Genomic DNA, 21242 nt, shown 5'->3' with positions numbered 1-21242 from the left:
GAGATGCTTGCTCTGGATAGCCAGCCCTTCTCCCTAGTTGAGCGACCAGGGTTCAGGCAGTTCGTAGCACTTCTGGCCCCATTTTACAAAGTGCCTGCATGCACGCACCATCTTTAGCAGGGTGGTGGTGCCCTCCCTGTATGAGGTATTCAGGGAGTACTTGAAGGGAGGAGCTGCGCAAGGCAGGGCTTCAGGTAGCATTGCACTTCACCTCCAACATCTGGAGCATCTTAGGATGATGATCACACCTACCTCTCCCTCACAGGGCACTGGTGCAATCAGTCAGGCCGTTGGTGTGCTCTACTAAAAGCTGAGGTGCTGGATGAGTCCCACGCGGCAAGGGAGATCATGGGGGCCATGAGCCACATGGTGCAGGGGTGGCTTGTTGGGCAGGCCAAGCTCACCCACGGGTTCATAGTCACCAACAACAGGGCCAATATGCTGAAGGCTGTCCGTGATGCCAACTTTGTTGGCATCCACTGTGTGGCACATAGGCTGCACCTAATAGTGAGGGATGCCTTGGAGGGGTACAGGGCTTCCAGTGATGGCACCACCCCCAGTACCGCTACAAGCCAGCTGATTTTGAAATGCAGGAAGGTAGCGGGCTACTTCCACCGCAGCATCAAGGGGGCAAGATGCTGTGGGAGAAACAGGCAGAGCTGAGCATCATGCAGCACAAAATCATGGAGGATGTGAAGACTCGGTGGAACTCCACATGCCTGATGCTCGAAAGGTTGGTGGAGCAACAGAAGGCCATCCATGAGGTGGCCTTGCTTGGGGAGGTTGGGATCAGCAGCCCCCTGAACAAAGCTGAGGGGGATACCATCTCCCACATCATGGTGGTCCTCAGGTCCTTCCTCGAGGCCACCAACTCCCTTAGTGCTGGTGATGCCCTCCTCAGCCAGGTGATCCCCCTAGTGAGGGAACTGGAGAACCAAATGGAGAAGTTCCAGCGGATCAGTGTTCCTGGCTGGGGCAACCCGCTGCCACCAGATGTGCAAGCACTGGTGAGGCGGCTGAAGGAGGGCATCAGGAGATGGCTGGATCCCTTGTGGTCCAGTGCAGTCCACATGATAGCGAGCATGTGCGACCCAAGGGTGAAGGGGAGCATGTGCACTGGCAGCCCCAAAACCCTTGGTTACTGGATGCAGGTGCTGGTGAACAAAGTCAGGGAGGCCAGAGTGCAGAGGTGAGGGGATGTGGAAGAGGGGAATTCACTTTCCTGTGCCAGCACTTCCAGCACTGGCGCCAGCACCAGCCAGTCTCCTCCACACCAGCCATTACCAATGTGGGCCATGGGCATGGCTTCAATGCTGGGATCCAAATGTACCAGACCCCAGCCTCTGGCAGGTAGCGCCGATGCTTCAGTGGCTACCTATCTCACTGGGGATGTGGACCCACTGGACTGCGACCCCCTTGCCCTACTGGGCAAGCTGCATCCAGATGTGGCAGGATCTGGCCACAGTTGCCCACTTCTGAAAAGTGGTTTGCATTGTAATTTGTTCCCTTTCAGGATCAGGCCTGAGAGACTGGAGGCAGAGTGTTTTTTTTCATGAGGAATACCCACAGGTAGTTGGGTTTTGTTGTCTTTGATAGGTTTTAGTGTGCAGTTTGTGGGGGTACTGGAGATTAGTTGGCAGATTCTGTGTTTTGAGCTATAAGAAGTTGGCTTCAGTTCTGGTGATGAGATTAGGTGCTTGTTTGAATGTACAAACCACTTTTCAGAGCTGGGCCTATGAACTGCATTTCATCAGCCTCCTAGGTAGTAGGTACAGAAACTCATGAACTCAATATAGATTAGACAGTGGAGTTCTGGCACACTGCGACCTGCACCTGCATCTGACACCCCAAGCACCTCTGCACTTTGACCTGTGCTGCTACATCCCCCTTTCCCCCTCTACCTCCCACCCCAGCCTGTCCCTCACCCCGTGATGCCTCCATTTCCATTTTCCCTGTCTGGCTTTCTTGCCTGCATTGTGGGCCAGGCCAGCCTCTGACTTCTTTACTATTCCTTCTATCCGGGACCAACTGCAGGTACTTCCTCAGCCTGACAAATGGGTTTTCAATCCTAAAGCTTCCAAAGATACATTTTTTTTGAGTACTCCTTTTTTTCATAATACACATATAGACATAAAAACACAAGATAAGCCGTCATTCACCATGAGTAACATCATATGTCCAACACACCACAACACAACATCTTTACTTCTTGCTGTCAATTCCTTTATAAAAAGAAAGGCTCTGTGACAGTGCCGTTTGGGTACCTTTGATGCTGCTGCTGATGCTACTGGTGTTGAGCCAGCTAAGTTATTTCACCTGTTGTCACATAAAGTGGAAGACTGGGCATGAGGCTGTAGGGGAGGAGGAGGCCTCACTGGGGCACACTTCTGTGTTGTGCAGGGGCCCCAGTGCCTTGAAGGGGACGCCTTAACACACACAAAATGTCACCCACCCACATCACAAGTTTTGCCTGTCAGCAGCTTGAGGTGCAGAGCCCCAGAAGCCAGACTCCCCCAGCAAGATGCACACAGCTTGCAGGCCTTGTGGCCTGCAAGGGCCCAGCACCCAGGCCTGCACTAGCTTTTATGCCCCTGTGCTGCAAGGCAGATGCAGTCGCCCAAGCACCCACCTACATCATGAGTTTTGTCTGTCAGCAGCTTGAGATGCAGTTTCCCCCAAACCCCTGCGCTGATCTTCTTGAAACTTGGCAGGCTTCATGGCCTCATCAGGGGCTACCACCCCTGCAGTTTTCACCTCCCTGTGGTATAACACAGACATAACAGAGTCAGAATTTGGGGTGCAGTTTCCCCCAAACCTCTGCACTGATCTTCTTGAAACTTGGCAAGCTTCACGCTCTCCACAGAAACTACCACCTCTGCACATTTCACCCAAATCAGAGATAACACAACAAAGTCATAGATATTTCAGTGATCCCCCATTATAGCCTATGGCCACATCTCTGAGGCAGCACCAAAGCTTCGGAGCCGCTCTGTCTGGATCAAATCAGCAAACCAATCCGATTGCTGACATCCGAAGCAGCTGGACCTGAAGCCAGAATGAATACTTGCCTACTCGCACAGGCCTAGTACAGACTTCAGCCTAGTGCATCCTGTGTAGTTAGAAAAGTTGCTTTTAACCCAGTGAAATGCCAGCAAGGGTCCCTAGTGGATGGAAATAGTTTTGCCCTGGACTACTGAGAACTCCAGCTGCTTGTTAGTTTATCCAACCTATTTCCTTAGCTTGGTCTGGCTATTTTCCTTTGTGCTTTTGCAGTTCTGTGCTTTGTGTGTAGAGCCTGCTTGATACTACAACAGCAGAAGAGAAGCGCAGGCAATATAACAGATTTCTTCCTTAACCAGTATTCCTCCACCTCGGCTGCAATCTTTGTTGCTGTACACTTGTATGTATGTGTGTATTTCTGTCACCACAGCATGAACTCAGTGCTTGGGGAAGTACCACAGTAGGGGTGTAGGCTGCAAAAGGAGAGGGGAACCTATTGATTTCTTATCCTGTTAGCTTCCTCCACAGTAAAAAAGGGAGTTACCACCATTCTGCAAACAACCTACCACTTTGCCAGCATTCCTGGCAGACCCAGATTCCATCCTTAAAATACATGCTGGGATTGCTGAGATGGAGATTTTTGAAGAAGACATTGCCAGTAATGGAGATAGGTGCCTAACTTCTATTAGATTTCAGTGGGATTTGGGCACCTAATTCCTTTAGGTACCTTTGAAAAAACAAAGCTTGAGCATATGCAGTTGCTGGAAATGAGGGTGGGAAGGTAAATGTCCAGGGAGAGCTGACAGAGAGGGGATCTCCCCTAAAAATTAACACCCCATTAACCTCTCTCCCTCCCCCTCAAATATATATGTTGTACATGTTGGCTCATTTGAAATGTGAGATATTGGCTCTTTGGAAATGTTTTGAGAAACTTTTGGATTGGGGTCTGACTCTAGGAGCATTTGGAAATGGGGTGTCTACCAGAGAAATTGCCCTAACCTGCCCATTGGTCGGGTGGTGAAATTCACGCAGCTTTAACCTTTTGCACATCACTGTAGTGTGAACTGGAGCTGCACAGCAGAGTAGGGGGACTTAAAGCCACTCTTGTACAGTGTAAGTTCTGCTAAGGAGGCCCTTGATGCTGTCATGGCCAATGCTTTCATTTTGCCTTTTCATCTGTCTGGGTGGAACTACGAATTACTCAGCCTTGTAGAGAGTTTGCCTTGGGTCAGTGTCCTTTATATAGCAAGAGGAGAAAGTGACAGTGCTGAGTGCCTGATCCACTACTTAGTGAATTTTGGGGACTGAGGGAAGGCCAGTGGTGAGCTTGCTGCCTTCTCTCAGTGTTGTTCCCATGCAGGAACGCTTCTGGTTCATGGTGCAGTGGGACTCTGCTCCCAGGGACACCTGGTCTCTTGAGCACTGTACTGGGGCCCTGCTCTCTCCAGGATGCCTCAGTGTGGTGTCACTCTCATGACACTAGTTTTCCCTGTGCTGTGCTCATTTCCCCCATGGTTATAGAGCAATTTACCTTCTTTATCTAGAGTGTGAGGGATCCTGCCCCTGCCTGCAGCATGCAGGCAATTCCAACTGCAAATGCTGCTTTCCATGTTAGAAGGGCACAAGTTGCCTGAACCCAGCCACCATGCTGCTGTTTGGCTGGTGTCCTGCTCTTTTCCGTATATGCTTGGAAGAAGAACTGCTGAGTGAGAATGTGGCATGTACAGAATACAAGTGCTCAGAACATGCACAGTCTGGGGGATAGGAGACCATTTTCTTTAGATGATAAATGCCTCCATTCTGCAGACTCAGTGAAGCATGAACAACAGGCCAAATGTTAGGCTGTTGATCCTGCTCTAAATTGTCCCTCTGAAAGTCAGGTTTTAGTTGCAATAAAATAACTATGGATTGGGATGTGGCACTGGGGGATAACATTTTCTAAAGCCACTAAGTGACTAAACTACTGCCATTCTTTTGTCAAAACAAACTTTGGTACTTAAGAACCTAATTCCCACTTGCAGGCAGTGGGACTTCGGGTGCTTTAGAAAACATTACCTAGATAATTTGCATGCATCTCTACTTGGCACCTGGTGGGATCTCCCCAGTGTACTTCTTCCACCTGCTCTAGCTGAGGCCTGGCATGCCCCTCCAAGGACAACTCTTCTTGGCTGCTCTCAAGGGTAGTGGGAGAGCAAGATGTGTTCAAGAGAGTGCTTCTCTGGGCACACAGGAATATTGCATAAGCCCACTCACCATAAGTTGAAGCAGTTTATTTTTGCAGTTGTTCTACAGGGTTTGAATTGTCTCAGCCACAGGAGGGAATGGATCAGGAACAAGATACAACACCCTAACTCTGGTTTGCTCTAAAGTAGCTCCACTGACTTCTGTGGGACTGTTTAGGGCAAGGTGTTACTTGAGGTAGCTGTATAGAACTGCTCCCACCCAGTGTGGATCCTTATCATTTGATTTTTGTTTATGACTTTCACCGTTTCTTTTGAAACTTCCTTTCCAACTTGGTATTCAGATACAAAGCAAGATGTGGGGTGGGATGGGGATGGGGAACATGCCCTTACCCTTAGTGGAATTTATCTCCCTTCCTGGTCGCTAATCAGCCATCTCTGCCAGGGATACTTTGGCTCTTGAAGATACTTTTTAGAATGTGGGGCGTCAACTTATGTAAGTCAACATGGTGCCACTGAGTTCATTGAACCAATGCTAATCTGAGCCAGCTAAGGATTTGACCATAAATCTAATTTGCACCAAGTGTTGGGTACTGCAGTGTCAGAACGCTGTAACAGAAATGTCTGTTAGTTGGGGTTACTCTCCTCTATTTTGCTTAGCATCCATATATAAACTGAAGTATGAATAGTATGGAATCAGCCCCACTGCAGGCTACAGCCTGCTTTTGAAACACTCTTGGGAATGATATCTGTGTGGCATGCTTCATATTTAATGTATTTCAGTGTCTGCAACTTGCAGACCTCTTTATGGGGCCTGTACAGAGCTCTGTGCAACATCATTTTTTTCTCTTTCTTCTCCTTTACAGATAAAGAAGCTCCAGGCCTATTCCAAACCTAAAAACTAAGCTGTGGGGATGTCTGTGAAGTGAACCAAGTCCAAAGCATAAGGTCAAGAGATGGTTGGCGGCTGCAACATCGGCCTTCTAGTGTTTATCCCCGAGCTTCTGTTCAGCTGAGAGATGCTTAGTTCCCTGCCTCTTCCCTCCAGCCCAGCCTTCTGTTTGTGACATGCTCTTGCTTTCCCATTGAAGGCTACCTGGGCTTCTAGCTCCATTATATTACATAAGAGAGAGAAGAGTGAGGAACGGATGAATAAATATATGAACTTATGCTACAGGAGACAGAGTTGGAAATGATGCGTAATGACTGATGCTCCACAGAAGTTTACGAGGCAAATTGTTCAAAAGGCAAAGAGTGCCCCCTCCCTGGCCCAGAATACAAGCAGAGAGAAACAGTGATCTATTCTCAACTGTTGATCTCTGTGCCACAGTGGGCTAGTTACTTCTTGTTTGGTCTCAAGGTCTTGTGCCCTGGGCTAGAAGATCCAAGGCTACAATGGAAGAAAATGTATTCAGTGTGCAGCAGATACAGCCCAACGTCATTTCAGTGAGACTGTTCAAGCGCAAGGTTGGGGGCCTTGGATTTCTGGTGAAGGAGCGTGTCAGCAAGCCGCCTGTGATCATCTCTGATCTAATCCGGGGAGGGGCAGCTGAGCAAAGTGGCCTCATCCAGGCAGGGGACATTATCCTGGCTGTCAATGGCAGGCCCCTGGTGGACATGAACTATGAGAGTGCTCTGGAGATCCTGAGGAGCATAGCCTCTGAGACCTATGTGGTTCTCATTTTGAGGGGCCCTGAGGGCTTCACCACTCACCTGGAGACCACCTTTACTGGTGATGGAACACCAAAAACCATTAGAGTAACTAGACCCCTGTGCCCAAGTGCAAAGGCAGTTGACTTGTCCAATCCAAGCATACACAGCAAAGAGCAGCAGCAAGGAACAGACCACACCATGGGCTCCATTAGTTCAACCTGGGCCAGAGAGAGCAGACAAGAAACAGAGCCTGTGCACCTCAATGGTGTGGTTGCCAGCACCAAAGGTGAAGACTCTTTGACTGGAAAGGATGATGCCAGTGCCAATCCTTGCCTGAATGGTGGGGTTGAAAACAATGAACTGCTGAAAGAAATAGAGCCAGTCCTGGACCTCCTGAAGAGCGGCAGTAAGGAACTCAATGGCGAGGCGCCCTCCAAGATAGACACACGAGACGTAGAAATCCAGGTGGACTGGTAGGTCCCTCCATGAATTTTTACATTTGGTGCAACGGGCTGGCTTTGGTAACTTGAGACAAATGAGTTTCATGGGGTCAGATTTAGAGCAAGGGAGAATGGGAAGAGAAGGGAAATGGAAGGAGGAAGTAACACTCCATCAAAGGCTGGGCTAGAAAGCAGAGGTGGATTAAAGTGTACACAGCAAACACAGAATTAGAGACCTCATGCCCCCATGAGAACTGGACTGTGGGGGGGGGGGGCCCTTCCCTACCTAGTGCTGGTGGGAGAGGCTGGATGGACCCTGCTGGGCTGGGAGGGCACATGCCCACCTCTTCTCTCTGCTCCCCACCTCCATTATGACCAAATGTACACACAGGCACAGGCACGTGCACTCTACTCTTGCTCTCTGCACATGGACACAGACACAAACACTCTCCCTGCCATGAACACACGCATGCACAGATGCACACGGGTGTACAGACAGACACACACACACACTCTTTCCTCTCACAGCACCTCCCCACCAGCACTCTCGATCACACAGAGGCAGTCCTCCCCCATACCCACCTCCTCAATGTGAGCCACGTGTCTCTCTCCCTGCCCGGCCCCTATTACACTTATCTGCAGGGATTTGCTCCCCAGCTGTCCCGTGCACCCATGCAGATGGCAGAGGGCCAGGCTGGGAGCGCCAAGCTGTGTCTCCGTGGGCAGACAGCAGCACTGGGAGGGGCGGCTGCAGGGGACCCAAGATGAATTGGGGGGGGCTATAGCCCCAAAGACCCTCCCAGTGCCACTGTCTGCAAAGGCACAGTGCGGCACGGTACTCCCGGCCCAGCCCTGCCCAGCCCCAACCAACCACCCCTCCCCCCCCCCCGCCAGGTTGGGCATGGCTCTCCCAACCCAGCATGTGCCCCCTCCCTCCCCAGGTAGAGCGCCACCCAGCCTGCCCACCTCCCCTGCCCTCCCCTCACCTCACCTAGTGTGGTACTGCTCTCCTAGCTCGTCCCCAGCCCTGGCTTCTCCAGCCCCATCGGTGGAGGGGCCCTGCTTCTAGCTCTCGGGGAAGCAAAAGCAAATGCTGTGGTTTTAAACTTGGCACCAAGTTTAAAATTGTGCCTTTCACTTCCCTGGTGATGAGGATCCCGGGGCCCTGAACTGGTAGAGGCCCCTGGGCTTGTGCTCAGCTGGCCCATCCATTAATTTGCCTGTGCTAGCAAGGTGGCGTAGGGAGTCATGTGGTAGAGTAGGATTTGGTTTTATTCCTGGTTCTGTAACTGATTTTCTGTATACTTTAGGAAAAATTCTGGGCATCTATTTCCCCATCTGTAAAAGTAGCCTAGTGCTATTAACCCCCACCTTCGTGCTGATGCTTTGAGTTCCATGGGTAAAAAGCGTTTTCTCAGTCACTCATAATCTGCCTCATCCTAGCAAGCCCATCAGCCTGTCATAATTAAGGTGTGCTGACTTCTGGAGCCAAGAGCATACAAGGGCATGATGTGGCTAAGATTTGTGTCCAGCCCAAGTGGCGAGGTACCTATTCACAGAATTCCCAAACGGCAAGATATGTATTCATAGATGGATTGACTGGAGTGGTCTCTAGCACAAGTCCAGAGAAGGGCTGAAGCTTGCACCTCTAGGGCTCTAGTAAGAGAACCCAATGGCTCAGCCATTCTTTTCAAAAGATGCTCTTTATGAGCTCAATATTATTTCTGCTTCCCAGCCTGTCCACAAAAAAGTTAAACTTACCTGACTCGATATTAGTGGGTGATGTAGTCAGTAATATAGTAATGGGTGGACAAGTGGGGCACAAGCCCCAGGTACTGCCTGGGTAGTAGCAGGGTGCCAGAATGGAGCTGGGGGTCACCTCATCGTCCCATCGGCTCTGCACCTGTGCCTTCCCTTCAGTGGCTCTAGCTCCAGCTCTGGCAGTGGGGAGGGAGAGAAATGGCAGGAGCTCAAAGTTTGCTGGCACTGAGGGAGATTTGCCTGGGTTTTTTTAAGAGGGAAATGGTGTTGCACTAAAGAGGCTTATCCTGGATGCAGAGGCCAGCTCATAATTTGAGACTTGAGGCATGAGGCACTTCTACTTCTGAATGGAAAATTTAGTTTCTAGATAAAGGCTTTCCATTTTTATTTGGGTCTCCCCACCCTTGAATTTATCTGCAGAAAAAACAAATCCACGTCGCTCTACTAATCTCTTCCACGGTAGACTTTACCTGACTTCAGAACATGCTCATCCAAGCAGGCTTTAGGCAGAACCATCAGCTCTGGATGGAGATGAATGGGAAACTGGCTTCAGGTCCCTGCGATAGAGACAGTTGGCTCTATTCTCCTGGAGTCCCGATCCCATGAAATGCTGAGCATCACCTGCAGTGGGCTAAGGACCCTTGTATGCCAAAAGCCTAGCAACATCCAATTCCTAATGAGGTCTGTTGTAAGCAGTCCTCCATTTGACCAGCAGGAATTTGTTAGTGTTAAATTAGAGAGGTTACTGTTAAGTTACTGATCAAATAAAAATGCACAGACGTCCTCAGGAAATATTTAAAAATCTCTCTCTTAAGACCTCAGCAACAGCTGAGGGACTAATATAAGAATGAGAAGAACCATTGTGGAATAGAAACAGTAATGGCATGGTCCAGGGCCTCAGATATTTCTGGCTTCTTTGGGTTTGTCTGCATGGTATCCCCAGTGTGTCCTAAGGGGAGGTGGGCCTAATCATGCTCTTCTCACCTGTTCCCACTTGCAACCAAACCTGGAATGCAGAAGTGAAGCTGCTCGGGGAGCATCCTCCCTTGGCTGCTCTTGAGATCTGAGGGGGCGCAGTGTAGACCTACTCTTCAGCCCTCCCACTAACTTGGGTTGCATTCTACAGCAGGGATGTCCAACTCATTCAGTCCCGTAGGCTGGATCCAGACATTGGGACTTCTTGCAGGCCAGATGCCACCCTACTGCTGGAGGTGGGTTGGCTTATTGGTGCAAGTGCCAGAGCTGCTGTATTGATGCGGCTTTGGACCCCAGGGGGAGAACACTGCTGCTCACCTCCCATTTTCCTCTGCTGTTCAGGTGGATGGTCAACTATAGCTGAAGATTATTTGGCTTCAGGAAAAGGTGGGGGGTGGGGAGCAGCAGTGGCATTCACCCTCTTAGTTTTAGGGCCATGCATTTTAACCACTCACAGGCTGCAATTTCAACACCCATGGGCCACATGCAACCTGCAGGCTGCTATTTGGACTGCCCTATTCTACAGCACCATGTATTGACCACAGTGGAATTTGTCGTGTGTTGCATGAATGCTTTTAGATATTGCTGGCTGAAAAAGCTTCATTGGAAGATTGTTTTCGCAAACCTGATTTTTGTTTTTTACTTAATTGTATCAATTTCAACATTTTTTTAAAGCTTCTCCCTTTTTTAAATGCTAACGCATCCCATTTGGAAATGACCTCATGTTGACATTTAGTTTATGTAAAGTGATTTTGACCTTTTTGTGTTTCTTGAAAGAAAATATTTGCCTTGGGCCAATCAAAATGTTTCAAGAAATTCTGAAAAGAAGCGTTAGGCAATTCATCACATTTTGGGATAAAATTGTTCATAGGACAGAAGCTTCATAGTATCAGCCAGCTTGATTTAAACTATGGCTTGTTTGAATGTTCTCAGGCTGGGAACCCTGTTCTTAAGAGGGGAGGGGTTCACTGCTAGAGAGGAGGCCACTAACTTTAAAAGAGCAGTAACATTACAGAAGGAAATCAGAGAACAGCTTTATGGGCCAAAAAGTGCTTCTAGAGACTTGAAGCAGAGCTGCAGAGTGGACTGAAGATAGATGAACCCCTTCCTTGGCCACCTGCTCAATCTAAAACAGAGCTGGGGCACTAAGAAGGCCTTATCATAGGGTGGGGGGCACACAATGTCTTTACACTGGTATCTTTACACAGGACATGCATCACACAGCCCTACAAAGGTTTAAGTCACGCTTCGAGTTAATGCTGTCCTTCAAAGTCAATTTTATTTTATATGCTGGTGTAAATTCCGCTGGAGACTAGGTCATACATTGACAGCCCTAGTCAATTTAATCCCCAAATAGCCATTTGCTCAACCTGAAACTCTTATTATTAACTCACCTGACACCTAGTGGAGATATAGTAGGCAGACACCTTGGAAGAGCTATGTATCTGTCTGCTCCAGAGACCAATGGCATTTACATTGGCATACAAACTAGTGTTAATGTGTTATGTGTCTGCACCCATAGTGAGAGATGGTTTGGTCTGAAGGACAAGCGTACAAAGCCCGTGGTACTAGACAATAGCTTAGCTGTGACTGCTGCTGTGGTAGATGTCAAAAATGGTTATAAAATAGTTAGGCAGTAGTTCGATACAGCTGTAACACCTTGGCTATGATTTCTTCAGATCATACAAGGTGAGTGACATTGAGCCTAGTCAGAATTGGAATAGAAGAGCTCCAGGCAAATCCTAGATACCAATGGTTTCAGCACAGGATACTCCTTTGCTTGAATTGGTACTGAATGTATGCTTCTGCATGCTGTTCGAGGGCAGTGGTGTTGGAAAGCCATCTTTTGGAGAAGACCTAGATGGGTGGTCCAGACTACATACCAACATTAACAATGCAATGGCACTTTCTCTTTCAGTAGGAGTTCTGGCCCTGGGTACATTCTGCTATGAATAATTGTGTTTTGCTTGTGGTTTCATTCAAGTACCATGCTTTTCTCTTGCATGTGCTGTTTAAACAGGCACTGTACACTTCAGAACATTTCATTACCATAAAACAATTCCCATGTGCAGAACATAGGGGATCCTTTGGAACAAAGGGAACGATCTGGCAGTGTGCTTCTTCACAGGGGGCCCAGTACTGGGGTTCTTGTTCAGGACAAAATCTTTCTGAAATCAGTGAGCATTTTCCTTGCATTAATATTGAGAAACTTGGAGAATTTAGACCTACCCATAAGATTAAATGCAAGGAAAACTAGAAGTTTAAGCTGACAGAAGATAACTTTACTGCACCCCAAGTATCAGTGATCTGTATTCACCTAAAAGAATTGCCCAAGATAGATGCCATCCAGCCAGTCACTACATGGGGAGAAAGCCATGATGAGGAAAGCATCTAAGGCCCCTGGCAGACATTACACTTAAGACGCAATTAACCTGTTAATCTCACCATAAATAGTAACCTGGCCACATGTTCTGGCAGTTAATGATGTGACAAAATGAGGAAACAGGCACACAAATATTTCACAAAATGTGGGATATTTTTGTGGTTGGTTTCCATTGCACCTTAAAGTGAACGTGTGGGATAGTAGCTCTGGTATCAGCTGTATGGCAGGGCTTGGTTGATTGCTTCCTTTCCCCTTGAGCTGGCAGGCTGACAACTGTGTGGTGCAGCCCTGCATGGGGCTGCACCCGGCTGTTCTCAGGGTGTTGAATCAAGAAGCGCTCAGCTGGACCGGGGTACAGGTGACGGGGCTGTGGAGCTCCCCATGACCCAGCGTGGGGCTTGTCTTGCAGCTGAGGAACAAGGCACATTCTTACGCCAGGTTAAAGGGAGCCATGGGGCTCCCTGCAACTTGGCCGGTTGACTGCCTTGCCCCATAGCTCCCAGAAGTTGCGGAGCAGGGCATTTAACATATCCTAGGATAGAGACTTTGTGGGACCATCAAATGAGTGTGTGCCAGGGGCCTAAGAGGTCCTCTATAGGCTGTTGGATAAAAATAGGATGCAGTTTGTTCATTGCCAACTAACCTTGCTCTATTTCTTTCTAGTTTAGCCCCTCAGCATGAAGAGGGTGGTCATGTCCCATCTCTTTTCTTATTTCTTTATTTTTTTTCTTTCTAAGACTTATTCTATAAAATAAATACGCAGGCAAAACCACAGCAGTAATACTACACCCCACCCCAACCTCTCCCCAAAAAACAATAGTACTAGCGCTAGAGAGAGACCTGGGCCAAGGTTGGGAGGTCATTCTGTAATGGATTTTGAGACTGGTTTATCTTATGTCGGAAAGGAACATTTTGTACTTTTCTGAGGAAGTTTTTTGTTTTTTGTTTTAATTGTCATAGGTCAATCCAAAATATTTCGTTCACATTTTGAGAGGTTTTTTAAAATGTTGTGTTATAACTTAAAAATAGAAATAACAGGCACTTCAAAACGAAACATATTCTGTTGTTACATTACAAAAAATATTAAAGTGAAATGATCTGACATCATTAGACCTTCTCCTTTTACCTAACACAGTTATTTTTTTAATTGGGATTCTGGCTATGGTGATCCTGTTTTGGGGAAGGCTTTTAATTTCCTTAGAATAGCATGGCCCAATGGAAAATGGTTCTGCTGAAATGTCCCTTACCAGATCTAAAAGCGGGAAAGCTGAAGGCTACCCGCAGCATACAGGCTCTATAGTTTTCTAAAAAGTTACATTTATTCTTTTCTTCCTGTCCACTTTCCTTCCTGTACCTTTTCAAGTAAATCTACCACATTATGATTAAGAATGCACTTAATTTTGGACCTGTACATGGGACATATATGCCTAATGTATTCTTCAGGGGGACTGGACTAGATGACCTTGTAAGATCCCTTCCTGCCCTACTTTCCTATGATCCTGTAACATAGGCAGACTTCATCTTCAATACAGATGTGCAGCCAATCCTAGCTTTCTGATTAGGACAGTAGTTCTTTACCATTTTAGATTCATTTCACCCCTCATTAGACTCAAGGGACCCCTTGGAAAATGCCAGCTTTTAGTTTTCACTCATTTTTGACTACAGAAAAATAATAGAGCAACTTTTCTGTTGCAGAGAAAGCAGAAAGAGCACAACAGGTCAGAATCTCTTTAACACTACGGATTCCTGTTTGAAATCTCTGGATTTGTCTTGTGAATCGTGTGTGTGTACCTACCACTGCTAACATTGTGGAACCACCCCTTGGCATGCTTGAAAAGATCTCATGGCACCCGTGTTGAGAATCAGTGAACGAGCTTGCTGTGGCCGAGTTAGAAGTGTGAATTGCATCCCAGGTCCTAGTGAGAGTAATAGCCAAGCTCTCAGCAAAACCATGCTTCAGCCTTTGGGCTGGTTCAGTTCACAGTGTTTCACTGATTGAAAATGAGGAACAATTGAAAGTGTTACGAGGTCTCTGTTCCACAGAGAATAGCACAAAAATAAATACCCTGAGAATCCAGCATTCCTAGGAAAGGGAGAGCAAACAATTTCTTAGATATATCAAAACCCAGTCTTGCCTATAAGGAAAAAACCTGAAAGTTGGCTGTCAGTATGTATTTCACATGCAGTCTGTTGACTGACTGGGCTGCTGAAAGGAAAATATACATCTAGTGAGTCATAAGGCACTAGTGATAAGGTAGAATATATTGAACACAAGTAGAATAATTTCTCAGCCTCTTGTAGGCTTAGATCAAATGTGGTAGTCCTAGCCCACAAAGACAGAGTAGCTGGAACAAATGTTGTCATGAGATTGCAGCCCCTCATAATTCACATGATAGCAGGGCCAAACACATAATTTGTTCAATATCTATAGAAGAAAATGAGTGTAACTGATGCTTAAGATCAGACAGCTCCCCAGGTGTGCGGCAACTTGGCAGTTCTGCCTTTTGTTTAATTTGCACTGCCCTTGAAATTTTCCAGGATTTTTCTCTCTCGGGGCAGCTAGCCCTTTTTTACACACTATTCAAAGTAGATTGCAATGGTACAGCTGCATGGACAGTGAGCTCTTCCAGGGGGACTTGATTTTAATCCTTTCTTTTTCATCAACTTGCTTAATTTAAGTAAGATAGTTTGGCTGAAAGTCAAAGGTTGCTGTTCATTTATGGAAAAACACAGCAGAGGGGGAACACTTATAAAGCAATATCTGAAACTGGCCAAATCCTGACTGACATCCATGAGAGTTTGCAGGCAGTAAGGGCTTTAAGATCTAGCTCCATGTCTAACATTGTCATTAGCATAGCGGGTGTTCAGAACCCCTGCAGGGTATGTAATAAAAGCTTAACAATATAGTACAACTCATAAACAGCTAAGAGCAGCCTCATCAGTTAAATCGTTTGTTAATCCACCAAGACATTGGATACACTTAACTTCCTGCTTGATGCACTCCTTAGTGAGGCTTCCAGACCTTAACATTTGGTGCATTTTAAATGTTCCTTTATTGGTGAGAAAGCAGTTCCTACTTTGATCAGTTAGAATCTCCTGGTTCTTTCTGAGAGAACGGCAACAATACGCTGGTACCGTTCCAGCTTTGATTACTGCATCTTTAAATAACTCCTTTGGTTTCAGTTGGATTTGGCATTCTCCACTTCCTTCCCTTAACCACTGCACAATGCTGCTCTGAGCAACTGTCTTCTGTTTCCCATGGCAGTTTGTGTTTCACTGGGACATGACATGATCCCCTTTCTATGTTGGCTTGTCCTTAGTCCCGCCTCTGTGCATAAATGCAAGTGATGGTGATTGTCTGAATCCTGACCTTGGCTTGGCTCTGAACAAAAGAGCAAAAAAAAATCTCAGTAGCAGGTTTTTCTAGCTACCACTTACTGTACATTGCCATGACTAGTGCTTCTCTACTTTTTTTAGACTCAAGGCACCCTTCAGAAAATACCAGCTCTTAGCTTTCACTCATCTTCTGACTACAAAAAAAGCAGTTCTGTTGCAAAGCGCTCAAACCACAGCAGGTCATACTGTTTTGGATACAATGGATTTCTAATTGAAATCTCTGGTTTATCCTGTGAATCATGTGCAGGTGTTTGCATAATTAACACTTCTGTGATTGGAGATTCTAGGTAATTTTCTCCAAGATATTCACCAAGAACTTCTACCTGAGAATGTAGGAAAACCAGGCAGAGGGTGAAGGTGAGGGAGCCATATACAACCCCCATCTTGGCCTGTGTTAGTTGATGATGCGTGAACGGTGTACAGAATTTTGCTAGAGGAAGGCTTGCATCAATGCTCAAGGACAAATTGCAGTGGGGAAAAAAATGTCCTTCTCTTCCATGGCTCAGAAAATCGAGCACATGCAAGCACATAGCTTTCCTCCCAGCTCTTACTGGCACAGACTCCTATAGCTAGTATTTTTTTATTTCACCTGCTGGGGCAAATACAATCATGTGTCTACATGTTCATTAATGCACTTTTGCTATTGTGCATTAAATTTAGTACCTCTAATGTGAAGTACTAAAAAAGGCACATTAGGCTGCTCTAATGGTCCGTAGCAAAAGTGCACACTTTTTTAGTGATGCTTAATACACAGTAGCCTATTTTTACTGTGCATTAGCATATTAGCATGGTTTTTAATATGATGCTTTAATGTGCAGTAAAGTAGACTACTGCACATTAAAGTGCATGTGTAGATGTGCCCACTTTTGATAACAGAACCAATGCCATTAAGAGTGTAGACCTCCAACCCCTTAACCACTCAACCAAATTGACCACCAGGGATTATAGAAGCTAGTTATTTTTCTTATCCATGCATGAGAAATCTGAGAAAACTTTCTGCCAAGTAAACTCAGAGGAGTATTCCCCAGAAAAACAACTTTTCTATTATTTTTTTTTTCAGGAGGGCTCTGGAGAAAGCTCTCTGAGGACTATCTATGCAGCTTCTGCTCTGCTTCATCTTGCTAAACTCAGTGAAATCCTCAAATTAGTCAAAAGATAACAGTGTCTTTTTCATCTCTTCTAAGCCAGAAACTCTTCTGAGGGTGATACATCTCTAAATTTTTACATCTCTTCCGAGAGAGGTTACTTTAGGACCATGGTTTTCAACCTTGTTAGAATCAGAAAATGCCAGCTTTTAGCCTTCACTCATCTTTTGAGTATAAAAAAATAATAGAGCAGTTCTTCTGTTGCAACAAACTCAGACCACAGCCAGCCAGAATGTTTTGGACACTATGGGTTCCTACTTGAAATCTCTGGTCTATCTTGTGAATCAAGTGTAGGTGTTTGTGCACCTAAAAGTGCTAACATTGTGTGACACCCTACAACACCCTTAACAGTATTTTGCAGCACCCTAGTTGAGAATCACTGCTTTAGAATGACTTCTACTTGCAGAGCAAAATTCTGTTCTATAGGATCCCTGTACAAAGAGAGGTTCTTGAAATGAACATGCTAAAGTATTAACACCAGTGAGTATGACATCAGTAGAACTGACCCCATGGACAAAGATCCCTTAGGTTCTAGATAGCTGTGCAAGACTTCAAAAGATCTGGGGTAACATTTTCAAAGTCACTTAGAATCAAATACATGTGCTCATTGACATTCTGATTAAAACACCGCTGTGTTGTCACAGCATCACATGTATTAAGCCCCCCTGCATTTAAAAATGGCCACAGGGTGCTTTAACTAAACCTTGTTGAATTAGTTTTAGATAAAGCACCCTGTGGCCTTTTTTAAATGCATGGAGGCTTAATACAGGTGATTAGTGAGGTGTGTTAATTAAAGCAGCTGCCTGAGAACCGTTCTAATTAAAATGCCTCCACCCTCCCCCTCTGAGCACATGTATAGGCAGCCTTAAGTTCTTGAGTTATTTAAAATTACATTTTAGGCTTATAAATCTTTTAGGTGCTTTGGAAAATGCTACTCCTGGTGACTTGGTTCAGGTAACATCATTGTATACACTGCCACCAAGGCTTTTATCTAAGAATTTCAATGAACTTTAGGCTAGGAACAGATGTTGCATTTGTCCCTGGATAACTTGGACCTGTGTTTGTCTTGGAACAAACACATCTTGGGATTGGGATGTACGCATATCACTCTTCTAATCAGCAGTTAGTGAGTGACTGAATGCAGTGTCACTTTTCTGCCATAGATTCAATAGTGCAATCCTGGGATAACTGTACAGATGTGCTTTGCAGTATTCCAGGATAAACTGTTACTACCTCTTATCTGGGAAACTTTTTTAGGAGTTATCCCAGGACAATAGGTATGGATGTCTGTATGACTGCACTCTGTCCCGGGATTAAAATGGTTTACCCTGGGACAGATGTGACATCTGTATGCAGCCATACAGAAGTGGGAAAGTAGTTTTATTTTCCTGTTGCAGATGGAGAAAGTGAGGCACGAAAAGGGGTAGCAATTTGCTAACAACTACACAGTAAATCTGTGGATATTTTTGGCTACAGGAAAGGAAGTGTTCCTGACTCTCACTCAGATATGCTTCCTTCGGAAGGTTTGCTGCATAGCTCGCACTCCAGATTTCTTACACCTGATATGCAAAGCTAGAAACCTCATGAGAACAGGCTGTTTTGCAGAATCTTGTCACATTCTCTTTACATCCCAGCCGGAACCTGCAAACAAAGAGGGGGCTGTAGGATGAAATGCAATTATTTGCATAATTAAGCAAATTGTTTTTTAACCTCTAGTGAGATCTGAGATAGGATTAATGTCAGTCTTTAATGTCTCATCCAGACTAATTCACCTTTCCTAAATCATTCCAGGAAGATGCTTGTCCAGTCTCTTCGAGGAAGAAAGAGATTCCAATCTTCCCTTAGATGATTTGTTCCATTGTTCCCCTGTTTATAGTTAAGAAGCTTGTCCTGAGATTTACTTTGTATCCTGGTCTCTGAGACAAAAAGCCACCTTTTCTCCATCATCTTTATGGCAGCATTTTGGATATTTCAAAACAGCTATAATGTCTCCTCCTCAAATCAACCACTCTTTCAGCCATGATCATGGTCCTTTGCTGTTACCATGAGACAGTTGTTTGGTCTCCTGCTTAGATGATTCTGGATAGGTTCTTGGTGCTGAATGAAGAGAAGGGGTGAAGCTGTGGTATTCACTTCCTACTTGCAATGCACAAGGTAACTGACTGTACAAATGAGTTCAGATGAGTGTCTGGTCTTTTTCTATGCCCTTGGCACATACACTATTTATGGCTTTGAGGGTGTGAGTTCAGATGAGTGTCTGGTCTTTTTCTATGCCCTTGACACATACAATATTTATGGCTTTGATGGTATGTAGACAAAGAGATTATATATGGGGTAATAGACTTGCTGCTGCTGCTAATTTATTACCTGCTGAGCTTCCAACATGCTAACAAACAGCCACTTGGATGAGCTTGCATATACCTTCCTGGAAACAACAGGGTCAGGTGGGGCTCCTGCAGACATATGCTCTGTGTCATCTTTGAGTCTTGTCTAGAATATCTGTTATCTGGAGTCAGCCCTGTTGAGCTCATATTTGAGCTGAGAGGCTATGTCACCCCTTTACCAGCTCGAGGCAGGAAGTTTTCTCATGACGTCAGATGCCAATGAATTCAAAAAGATACTTTTGATCTCTTGATTGGTTCTGTGTGCATGACTGCGTTCCTCCTCTGGACAGGATGTCTGTCAGCTTTTGTCATTTAAAAGCGGGGCTTGCATACCCTCAGTTTCACGTGCCCACCAGCTCTGTTCTTGGTTGTTATGCTGGTTCACATACCACCATACACTCTCCAAATTCAGGATTTTTGCTGTGGGAGGGAGCATAGACACTACATAAGTGTTGGCAGGGGGGAGGGGAGGGCATAACTCTGTGCCACTGACACCATCCCCACTGCTGCCAGGCACTGGCTGCAGCCAGGCTGCAGCCCCATACCCCATTGTTGGCACGGAAATATGTGGGGGGCATGTGCTTCCCATTGCTCCCCCACACACACATATCACATATGGGAAGGAGAGGAGAAGTGAATAGTAGGATTTGGAAAGAGTGAAGAGACAGCTTCTTGGAAATGCCAAGAGGAAGCCAAAGCCTGCTGCTGGGGAAGCCTGGAGAACCATGGGACTGATCTGCCCATAGGTAGCTGGGAGGCATAACATTGGCCAGGATACAGCCTGCAGAGCCAGAATGTAACATCAGCTCATCTTGTCTGACCAGGAGAGACAAATACTGCATCATCCCTTCCTCCTATCCATGGTCAGACTGGGAAATCTGACCTGTATGAGGGTACACAACTGCTTTATCATTTAAACAATGGATCATGTATAGCCGTGGTTCTCAGCCTTTGTGTTCTCAAGGCACCCCACCAAAAATTTTCAAAATATAGTGGCATTCCATTATAAAAAATGAATGTAAATATATTATGCATACTATAATATACACATAATAATTCTATTATTAATTACTATATTAGCAATGGATTAGGTTATTATAATTATATTATGATCAGTCCACTGCCACCATCACTGCGACCAGGTGGAACTGCGCCGCTGCTCACCTCCTTCACAGCCGGATCAGGAAGCATTTGTGGTGGGAGCATGTCCTTCACAGTATCTCCAAAAAACAGAAGCACATGGGGCAGGTGGAACTGTCCTGCAATGTCTTGCATACCTCTGATTTTAGGAGGCTTATCAGATGTGGGTGAAGGCATGCCATTTCTGCTGCAGATCTTCCTAGTTCCGATCCAGCATGCTTCCTGAAAAAAGGGTCATGCGGTGCAGTTCTGCCTGGTGGCAGCAGCATCTATCTCCAGGGTGCCACTACCAGGGGGTTCTCATGACAGGACTGTGGTTGAGAAGTGTGTGTATTAGCTGTGATTTTTCTTAGCAGCTTGGCTTAGGAGAGGGATAGGATGCAGCAACATTATATGTGGTGTTTAATATTAATCTCTAGCAGTATTTAGACATTCCAAGACTGTTTTGGCTGTTTGAAGTATAATGAGGATATTACAGTGTTTGTCAGTACAAAGCATATGATTCTGTGCACAAGTCAGTGTGTTGTTCATTTGCATGGCAGTCATATGAATAGGGTACTGGACTGGGATTTAAAGGTCTGGAACAAAGTCCTGGCACCACTTATGTCAACAGGAAAACTCCCATTGACTTCAGTGGGGCAGCATTTTACCTCCAAATCCTTTTCACAGGCCTGCAGCTGATCTGCCTTAGGCAGCAGGTTCATTGAAATCTCTGTGCTGCTTTCCTTTCTCATGCTTTGTCTGTCTTGTCTATTTAAATTGTAAGACCTTTGGAGCAGGGATTG

General features: G+C 45.9%; 1 protein-coding gene across 5 annotated transcripts in view; it reads left to right on the top strand.

The window, feature by feature from the left end:
- The window catches only part of NOS1 (nitric oxide synthase 1), a 164798-nt gene that overhangs the window by 79699 nt on the left and 63857 nt on the right, over positions 1-21242 (top strand). For all 5 annotated transcript variants that reach the window (XM_090062055.1, XM_090062059.1, XM_090062056.1 and 2 more), the window contains one exon: positions 6047-7306. In XM_090062055.1, coding sequence (XP_089918181.1) covers positions 6576-7306 — 731 coding nt within the window. In that variant the 5' untranslated portion in view covers positions 6047-6575. The remainder of the gene's footprint in view (positions 1-6046; positions 7307-21242) is intronic.

This window comes from Crocodylus siamensis, chromosome 9 (genome assembly GCF_052110815.1).
Source record: "Crocodylus siamensis isolate JL-2025a chromosome 9, ASM5211081v1, whole genome shotgun sequence".
NCBI classification, from domain to species: Eukaryota; Metazoa; Chordata; order Crocodylia; family Crocodylidae; genus Crocodylus; species Crocodylus siamensis.
The sequence above is the reverse complement of the archived record's forward strand: the minus strand, read 5'-3'. Positions and strand labels throughout refer to the sequence as shown.